Raw genomic sequence first — 10,584 nt, 5'->3', positions numbered from 1 at the left:
TCTCTAAGCTGACAAGTGTTTTAAAACCCCACTGTTATTTGTATTTTGTCAACTATTTGTATTTCAAGGCACCAGCCAGGTTAGGCTCCTGTTGTATAAAGTGCTGTGCCAGAACTTGGGACAACACAATACCTTCCCCATAGAATTTACAGTTAAATGGACCTGGCAAGGATGGGTAGGGTATTGAATTTTGCAACTTGTTTTAATTCATTGCAGCCCTCATATTGGAGAAGATAAATAGAGTGACATCAAAGTGTAAATCTTTTTGGTGGTGTTTTTAGGTTTGCCTCATGAAATACGTCAAGTATGATCACTAGACATAGGACTGATAGGTGTAGATAATTTAAGAAAGGCAGAGGGATCTCAGGGAGGACGGACCAAGCTGATTAGGAGGGACAGAAGTAAGAGTGGTAGATGGACAGCATCTGGCACAGTGTTCGTTCTGAGGTACTGTCATTTCCTGTGAGCACAGAATGGTGTGAGCCACACAGAGGGAGTTTGTGACTGAACAGGGAGAGAACTAGAATTTGTGAGATAAGATGGTTCATAAAAGAAACAAGCCATGCCTTCTACTGCTTGGGTCTGTTATGGCATCCGACAGCTTTCCTGGGGAGGTAGCGGAATCCCTGTTATTAGCATTTAAAATTATTGACTGGCATGACTGTTTAATGAACAGATTTATCTTGGTTGCCAAGGAAAGGAAGAGGGTATAAAGAGGTATCACACAGTGGATTTTTGGAGTGCTGTGAGCCGTGTGTTTCTGATAGTCACCAGAATCCTGGGTTTTAATAGTCAAGAAAAGGCTATTAGGAGAAGGAATATTTAAAGCAGGTAGTCCTAGTACTAGGGATCCGATATTTAGTCTACTATGCCTCTTGTTGTTTGGACAGTTGGAGTAAATAAGGAGGCAAATTGTAATCCTCATTTTGCTTTCACGTACTTTTGAAGATTTCCATGTACGCTCAAATATCTGACAGTTTTTGCAGATACTTACCATAAGAAGTGGATCAAACTCTGAAATTTGGTATGAGACTTGGTTGTGTTTTGGTCAACCATCTTGTCGTGAGACCCTTCTCTGATAAAAAATGATTTTAAATGTATAAGTAAACTTCTTGATCTTGGTGCAAATCGGAATTTTGTAGCTGTATGGGATATTTTTTGGACTGCTGGGGGAGTTAATCCCAGATAAATATAATTAAAATGTCATTTAAAAAATCATGCTTGGTCAGCCAGTAAGCTTCTACTATCAGCATTCTGCCTGTCCTGCCAGCTTTGGTCAGGCCTTTCTTTTTGTCTTATCGGTCTGAAAAGGCGTAGCCACATCGCAGTGTGATTTCACACAAGCTTCATTTAGAACAAAAGGGAAAATACAAGAATAAGTTCCACTTCCTCTCTGTTACCTGACACTACTTTCTGAATGATAGCATCAGGTTTATTTGATATATTTTCACTTCCATGTCTTTTAAAATCTTTATTATTTAGACTTTACTTTTTGTATCATTTTGATATTTATAACTTATCAAAACTGAAATAAGCTGTTAATTTACACTGAGGATCAGGACAAATGGTGGGATGTAGAAGAAAGCTAACATATAAGACATATAAGATATCTAAGCTATCCTTAATACCAAAGATACTTGAATGCTGGACCCTGTGATATTGTGATTGATCTAGAAGAATAATTATCCTCCAAGAGGAATAGGAAAAGCGAAGGATTTAGAACTCCAAATAAAATTTAGACTCAAGAAGAGGCTATTAGGAGAAGGAATGTTAAAAGCAGGTAGTCTGTTGTCTCCACTTGCACTAATACTACAGGACTGATATGTAGTCTAATATGCCTCTTGTAGTCTAGACAGTTGGAGTAAATAAGGAGGCAAATCATAATCCTCATTTTGCTTTCATGTACTTCTGGAGATTAAAGATTTCCATGTACACTCAAATGTCGTACATAGTCTGTTACAATTAGGTCGTCATTAATGAAGTCTGTGCATACCTGGTTTTAATATTTTCTGTGGAGAGAGGAAGAATTCTTTCATTACATAGATTCATAGAGTGAGAATTTTTTGAGTCACCAGCCCTGCTTGCCTTAGCTGTGCCACCAGCAAGAAAGGCCTGCCAAATAAATTATGAATAGAAAGAGAGAAAATTGGTAAACACATCTGCAGTGCCATTCAGTGCAGTGCAGTTCAAGCAGTGAGGCCAGCGTAAGAACTTCATTTCACCTCTCCGTGCCTCAGTTTCACCATCTGTAAAATGCCTCTGTAAAGCATTTTGGGCTTCTCTATACAAATGACCAAGGTGAATGTAGGCACTGGGAGTGAATTACTTGTTACTTAGCATTGATTTAGGCTTAGCAGCTTCCAAGGTGAGAGATTTCCCTTAGGAAGAGAATAGTGCCATTTGGGATGTGAGAGCAGCCTCATTGAAAAAGTAACTCTGAATTATGCTCACTCAAGCCCCTAGAACAGTACCCAGGCTGTCTCAACACACTGTACAGCTTCACGATGACTCAAGTGGGCCGAAATCCCATACCAGGGTTAAGTATAATATATGACAAATGTAACTCCCACACAGTCATGAGGAACAGAGTCTTCCTGTTTAGTCTGTACAGATGGTCATCACACTTTTTCTACTCACAGGGCTGTGTTGTCTTAACACAGATAGTTAAGGAACACAACAGCAGCAAAACACATAATGTTGTTGAGGTAGGAAGTTCCAGATTGACATCCCTGGAGACTGATCAAAATTTCATAGCCCTCAATCTCCTAGCAAAGGGCAGAGTATGGGCTGTGGCAGAATAAGTTACCCTCTGCTGTAGTGTGAAGGATCAGCATTTGCATCCACGTGTAGGTGTCTGCTGGGACCATCAGCTTGCTGCAGGTGGTGTGGTGCACAGTGACAAGACAATGTCCCCCACTTCATCTCTGCAGCATGGAGCTACTGCAAGAGTGTGGAAGTGAAACTGGTTCATCTGTCTTGGAGTAGGGTAGGGTGCAAGCAGTAAGCAAGCTGCATAGCTGATGGATGGTGAAGGAAGAGAATCCCAAATATAGGATTAGCGTCGGCTCATAATTTCTAAACCAGGCTCATAATAGTCTTTTTTAAAATTTAGTATAAGGGGTGTACGTATTGGTAGTGCAGGAGATCTGACTCAGTATTTTAGTTACATTTGCTTTTTGGCATTTTTATTGGCAAGCTAGAATGGCAATCAAAGAGACACTGTAGAGAAGCAACCTATTTCCTAGAAATGGAGGTATAATGGCGGTGGTCTTTGAGAGGGTGTAATGATGTGTTAAAGATTCTTCTAGGCTCTTAAAAGACAATATACTTGGTAAGTAAAGCGATGAGCTACGTTCATCTTGGTGACAACTCCCCAGCTGCCTGCCTACACTATGATAATTTGTGTGTCATATTTTGAGTAGTCAGACAATGTCCTAGACACCAATAAGCATATGGCTGATTTTGATGGAAACTGGAGAAGCCTGATTTCCGTTAGCGTAAGCATTGTGATTTACGTAGGCTCTGGGTAGCAGGGTGAGCTCACAGAAGGCTATGGCAAAGGAGTAGAGTTGCTGTGGATTCAAGGCTGTGTCAGTGACCTCCCAGAAGACTATGGATGAAAACAGGGCTGGAAAGTAGATGAGAGGACTTGGGGTTGAGATGAGGGTATCAGAAGGAATCCTCTACGTATAGTGCAAGATGGACCCATTGTAGGTTCAGTTTGATGGAAATGAGGCTGCTAGAAGCACCTTGCTCCTTCATTGAGGCATATCCATTTCAGTTTACAGGATCAGCAAAACAGGTAATGTTGCAGTGAAAATACCTACCTCTTGTACAGAGCTGTACATCTGTAGGATAGAACTGAATGTTGCTGCCTGTTTGGGCCAGCACACCCATGTGGGGAATCCTTGGCTTTTCCACACAGTTCCTATTCCAGCTAGAGCTTCAACCCCACTCCAGGTGGGGCATGCATCAGAGATGTGCAGCTTAGTTTAGCATCCATACTCAATGAAATGTGTAACCTGGCTCTTGGGTAGTGCTCTTCTGTTGCAGATCTGATGATGGTAATAGTTATGACTTGTTTTACAATTGGGGTGACTGAAGTATAGGGAGAGGATCTGGCTCAATGGCAAAGCTGGGGCTGGAATCCAGATTTCCTGCATGGTTTACCAGTTTGCCCTGCCAAAGCCCAGATGAGTTGTGTAGCACATGCACACGTGTCTCATGGGAGAGAGCTTGTTCATGTGATTGCTCTTGTCCAGGAGCAGAGTGCTTTGCCATCAGAATTGGAAAAGAGTCAGTAGTTGCCAGCATTTCCATGCTTCTAAGCTCCCCAACTCCAATAGTTAAGACTGTCAGTGTCTAGTTTCATGGGACAGTTGGCTGGTAAGAGATGATGCTAACTGTAAATAACACAGTATCTTTAACTTCAGGTCTCATTTCAGCATGGACAAAGCAGCTGAACTCACGTGGCAGCTGGAGGATTCACCCGGCAAAGCGGGACAGCAAGAGCAAAGCCCTGATGATGGAGACAAAGCAGTAGTGCCAGGACAGGCTGCACACAGCAAGGACGAGCCACCCCAGAGCCATACCCTCCAGTGGGAGACTCTAGGCAGACAGTTTGTAGAGTATGAGCAGGTGGCTCCATTTCTCATCCCAGAGGAGCAACAGAGAAGGCTGCTGGACTTTCTTCCCCTCTTCTTAAAGGTTTGTTCTCCTTGTTGCCTTTGGTGCAGATGCCAAGAATGTAAATTTGAATTTCTGTAGCTCTATCCATTCTGTGGTCACCCTAACTGCCAGAAGAGTTGATTGGAGCATGACCCATTTGTGTAGGTGATAATTACTTTTATTCCATTGGGAACCCGGGGAAACAGTTTCTTGTCCTCCTTTCATCTAACTAACCTGCTACGTTAGCATGAGAAAAGTATATGGGGGAAGCACTGCTTTACTTTCATGAATGGCTAAATTCTGTTCTTGGAGTCAAGGGATATGTTGATGAGACAGGCATGTTTCAAAGTAAGTACCCTGTGAAGAGGTTACTTCATGTCTGCCTCATCTATTTTATTACGTAGTGGGGGGCTGAGCACAGTTTCAGTTTGGGAAAATGTGGTTGTGGCATGCAGCCAGCTAGGGGAAATGCAGTATTAAGATGGAATTTTTGGGTTAGTGACAGTGCTGATGTCTAATTTTAGTACTTGAGAGAGGAGTTGTGTTATAGATGGGGAAACTGTGGCATGAGGAGAGGAAGGTCATACTGTGGGTGAGGGGCACAGCTGAGAAATAGAACATTTTGGTTAGCAAGCTGCACTACCCCATGCCCTAGAGCTTCCATCAGCCAAGAATTTCTGAGATGGCCATATTGAAAGGTGAAACTGGAAGAGCTCTATAGTGAATGGGAGCCTTATGGGTTGGTTTTGTTTGCTAGAGTGTGTGAAACATACAGGGAACTGTTTGAGTGGACCGTACAGTGACAGAATGGCAGAGCTTAATACTGAGAGGAGCAGAAAACCTGGCCTATCTTTAAATGTACTGTGGCCATGTTGAAGTACAGAAGAATTGTTTTTGTCTTGAATTAGCTTGGGTATTTATGGGTATGGAATCTGTGTTTTTACACTCTCTCACTATGTAAGTCTTTCAGAAAGAAAATAAAAGCTTCTTTTTGGTGAAACAATATCTTAATGATGACATATTTCAGCCATCTGTACTTGTGAGTTTTCAGTGTTCTTGAGTGACCAAACTTGGATCCATCTGTTCCCTACCTAGCTGAGCCAGTTTTCTAAAAAGAAGTTAGTGGGTAGGTGAGGAAAAAAAAAGTTAATGACATGGTCACTCTGTTTATATGGAAGCATTGTGGGACATAAAAAGTGATACTCTCTAGTGAGAGGGACATTTTGAACTGTGTGTGCAGGGAAATTACTGTGCTCAGGGCTATGAAATCTTTTGTGTCCATGACAGTAAAGGAGCAATAACTTCCAGATAGTCGTAAACATTTCACTCAGCTGGATAGAGCATGTAAGTCTTGGTGCAGAGCAGGACTTTGAAATCACTGTAGATGCTGGCATCAGTTAACAGCACTGAAGCAGGTCACCCATTGGTGTCAGCGTGATGCAAACAACTGCGTTGCGAGCAGGATCTGGTGATGCCTATGGTGAAGAGTTTGCTGTGTTTGAGTACGAACTTGCCCTGGTCCAAGACAGCGCAGACAAAATGAATGGAGGGGTCTGAAAAGGCAGTGAGTGTATAGCCTGGAGTCTCAGAAGGGGCCTTCTCATGTAATCTAAATGGCCCTACAGATATTTTATGATTACTGAACAAAACTCTCACTTTTCACCACTTCTCTCAACTTCTGGACTTGTTTGCATAGAAGAGTGTCCCTCCTGAACCAAAGGCTATATTTGGACGGAAGAGCTGTTGTTCTCTGCATACATGCCTGTCACTGGAAGCGAATCTCTCTCTCTCTGTATATGGCACTACATGTGCTGGGGCAGACTTCTCTCTCTTGGGAGCTCACCACCACTTTATCAGCTCACAAAAATTCTGGCTTTGCAAAGAGGCAGCGTTCCTTCCTCAGCCTTCAAAAAATGCTCTTCAAAGTCAGATCAAGACTGATAATTTGTCAGTTTTCTGTAGAGGAGCACTTTCTTATTCCATGGATCTGCTTTTTAAATGGCTTGCTGAAAATGGCACTGTTCTTTTTCTGAGACAGCACAGCAACAAGATGCAACCTTTTTACTTGGAGCAAGAGCCATCTGCTTTTCCTAGAGCTGTTGTCAGACCTCCTGTCTTCCTTCCTCCTGAAGCTTCATGGAAAACATACATGCTTAATGCTTTGAGGGTATAAATTCATCCCAACTAAGATAAGCTTTGTTGTGGAAGATAGTCTCTCCAAAGTGCTCCCTCCCCCTCTTGTAAGCAATGTATTGCAGGCTTTTTGTGAAATTCTTCTGCTGAGGTTTTTCTGCCTCACATTTACAATGAAATTGAAATTCCTAATTCTCAAGGTTTCTGAGTTCTGTTGCAGCTTTAGTTTTTGAATACCATATAGTGAACATGAAGTAAGCAAGTCTTGGTGAGATGAGATTATATAGAACAACTTCAGATTTGCTGATCATTAACTAAGTATGAATAGCAAGAATGCCTTCCATGCGAAGGTCATTTTTTGGAGTGAAACTTTCAAAGGACTGAGGAAATCGTTGTTACTGAACAAAGGTGATGAAAGCTATAAGCTCTAGAAGTCTTAGGAATTAAAAATTGGACAGGAAAGCAGGAAATCACTTATTTATCATGAAACAGGAGAAAGAAACTTTAGTACCAGTGGGTCAAAGGACAGCTATTCCCCAGGAGGCAAGCTGAGTATTGCTAAGGGACTGGCAATGTCATGCATATGCATATCCATCATGTGTTTCCCTTCTGTAGGGCTGAACTTCACATGCTTTAAAGTTGCAGAAAGTGATTTCCTGAATTGCAGTAATGCTCACAAAGAGGGGATTTTAAATTCCTAAAGGATATTTTGGCTACAGAATATGTTCAGAATGGAGATGTGAATTTCTCATTAGCTTAACACTCGATTTTGTGCCCTGAGAGAGAGATTCTTCCCCTTCACTTTTCTTAGACATATCAGTGGAGCTTTGCAGTACTTTGTAGGTATTTAGGTTCAGGTGTGTGGCTAGAGCATTTTGGCCTTCCATCATTGATTTAGGAGTACATTGTGGAGGATCTGGCCCTTTAGCTTTGAGTCATCATGTCCTTCCACATATTACTTTTACTCCCTTCATGTACCAGCCTTCTGCTTTGTGCTAAGCCCCTGGGCTGGCTTGGAGAAACGCATCTCAGTTTGAGTTGTGTGTTACGAAGTTCTTACGGACACTACCTTGCTTCCTCCTGTTTAACAGGGGACTCTGCGTAAGTCCTCTCCTTCCTTGGAGGATTTTCATCTCTTGCTTTTCCTTTCCTTGTTTGATCATGCAGATGCCAGTGCATCTCTGTCTTTTTGTCTTAGAGTGCCTTAGCTCTTACTCGGTTGGCTGGAGAGAGAGGGCACTAACCAGGAGCCACCTGGGATGTGGGGGCTCATTACTCACCGATAGTCCTTGATGTAGAAGGAAAAGGTGTAGGAGGAAAATGTTAGCCATCTGCTTGTGATTCAGGCCTAGGCTGGGAGTCATTTTAATGTGCCCTCTGTATTTTCCCTCTTGGTGCCTCAGAAAGTTATGAGAATGTACTATTACATGGCTGGCTTTTGAGCTAGCATCTCTCCATGAAGCACGGAATAGGAAGGACAGATGGCATCCGCAGACACAGGGAACTTGTGGCAGCATCTTAAACATGTAGAAGCAGGCTTAAGAGGAAGAAAGAAAATCAGATTACACTGATACCATATTATTTGAGTTTCCCCTGAAGGCAGACATGCTGGAATGGAGTCAGGTTGAAATTCTTCCAGACACAGATCTTCCAGATACAGATCTTTTAGTGGCTCAAAGATGAATATGGAACTGATTAGGTCTGTTCTTAAAGGAGACCGTATTCTAGAGGTTGGTGTCTGACCCACAGGAAGATCACCTGTAAAATCGAATCAGAACATTAGTGGTCTGCTCTGTAGCGAGATGGACTAGCTAAATTTTTGCACAACGGTACCGTTGCTATGAACCTTTGATTACTGCTGTCTGCTGCATATGGTCCGAACTTCTAAAATTTATCCTGCTCTTTCTGTTAGCAGAAGAGTGAGTATAACAAGTCCTTTCTGAAGTGTTCAGAGGGTGTTCTTCTTTGAGGCAGAGGAACAAGAATCTATCACTGCTTTCTTCTGAAAAAGGGTATAGCTTAATGACAGACATTGTATATTCTTAAGTGTCTGTGGGTTTCTTGTCATTGTGTTTGCCCAGCTTGCTCTGTTCTTTGCAGATCTTCCCTCACTTCTGCATCAGAAGTGGAGGAATCGAGTGGACCTCGCTCCTGCAACTGAGGGTCTCTGAAAATCATTTATGGTCAAAATCTGAAAAAAATAGCTTGTTTTTTTTAATATTGTTGATTGATTGACAATTAATTGATAGGCACATTGTGCAATTTTATTTCACTCTTTTGTAGCCCAGAAGAAAGAGTTGGGTGCAGTTCCAGAGAGGTCAATGCAGTAAAATGAAGCAAAAAGGAGGTGCTTGCCTGATTGCTGACAGACGACTGGCACTTTGTGGGGAAAGAACTAGCTTGTCCACAAACTGTCATCAGCAAAGACAGAACAAGTAATTGAAAGCAATGGTAGGGAAGGAAATAATGTTTGTAGAGGATCTTCTTTCACAAAGAGTTGCACTGATTTGGCAGACAGTATTATGGGGAGTCTGCTCCAAATTATTTCAGAACAGATGTCTTATTATTTTTGTTACCTTCCTTTCATCATCTGGCCTTACAGCTTGATTTTTCTGAGCTTTTAGAAGGAGGACATGTTTGTAAAGAAAATTTTCAAGGTTGCTGGGGACAGAGGTGTCTCAGCCTGGTATTTAGAGGTGAATGCTGCACTATTGCTAATCCATTGATGTGTGTAGCATTGGATGTTCTATATAAAAGTGATGGTACCTGATTCTCAGAGGCCAGTTGGGTGCAATAGTATCAGTCTACTGGAGTATTTTTTTATTGCTTTTGATTTTTTTTTCCCCCCAAAGTCAAGGCTAAGAAACATTTGAGAGGGCATCTGTTTGTCAGACTCAGAGCAGGGAACCATCCAGTCTTGCTGTTGCTCCTCTTGTCAGTTTTGCATTGAATTGCTTGTCCATTCTTGAACAAGTAGTATATAAACTTATTTATAAATTGTTTATAAACTTGTCTATAAATCTGTTTTCCTTGGCTAGCTATGCATTTAGGACTATACCTTCCTATTTAAGGGTGCTTATTATAGCACAGGAAATGTTCAGAAATCCTGATCTGGTAAACGTTTATGGGTTAGGCAACTCATATTGCTGCAAAATCACATCCAGTGCTTTTTTGGCTAGAATTTGCTGTTTTTTCAGCTCCTTTCCCCATGTTTTCTTTTATTTCCTTAGTTTGCAACAAAGACTGTTTCTGTCCAACAAGAAATGCTGATTTTATGAGCCTTACTTTCCTCCCAAAATAGAGCAGAATTGAAAGGCAGAAACTTTATGAATGTATTAAAAAAAACCCACAAAAAAGCCACAACCCCAAACAAAAAAAAAAAATCCCAAAGAATTTTGCTTCTTTGTTCATTCTGTGATTTTTATAAATTTATTGACTTGAAAGAAATAGTTCAGTTTCAGGTGAATCTTGGAATCTTGGCCAGTATACTGCTACCTGGGACCAGTATTCCTGTATTACCATGGTTTCTTTTTGACAGATCTGTTGCAAATGCTCCCTGAGAGAAGCAGTTCCAATCCCATTTCAATCTCTAGGTAGCTGAGACTGTGCAATGACTTGCTGAACAGAGAAAATACAATTTTTATTTTTAATTTTTATTCAGTTGAAAACTCAGGTTTTGTTTATGACTATAGTTTTGGGGAGACCAGTTTTTGGAGAAGGATATACTTCTGAAAAATTCTTGGACAACTGTAGCTGCAACCTCTTCAGGGTACAGGGTGTTTA

The 10,584-nt window shown here is 41.4% G+C and overlaps 1 protein-coding gene across 1 annotated transcript in view; it reads left to right on the top strand.

The window, feature by feature from the left end:
• The first annotated feature begins 4,446 nt into the window (after positions 1-4,446).
• Positions 4,447-10,584, top strand: part of WDFY4 (WDFY family member 4) — a 144,312-nt gene continuing 138,174 nt past the window's right edge. Inside the window, 1 exon segment of the mRNA XM_009320630.1 lies at positions 4,447-4,707. Within this exon segment, the coding sequence (XP_009318905.1) occupies positions 4,447-4,707 (261 nt within the window).

This window comes from Pygoscelis adeliae, unplaced genomic scaffold (genome assembly GCF_000699105.1).
Source record: "Pygoscelis adeliae isolate BGI_AS28 unplaced genomic scaffold, ASM69910v1 Scaffold190, whole genome shotgun sequence".
In the NCBI taxonomy this organism is placed as follows: Eukaryota; Metazoa; Chordata; class Aves; order Sphenisciformes; family Spheniscidae; genus Pygoscelis; species Pygoscelis adeliae.
This window is presented reverse-complemented; position numbering and strand designations above follow the sequence as displayed.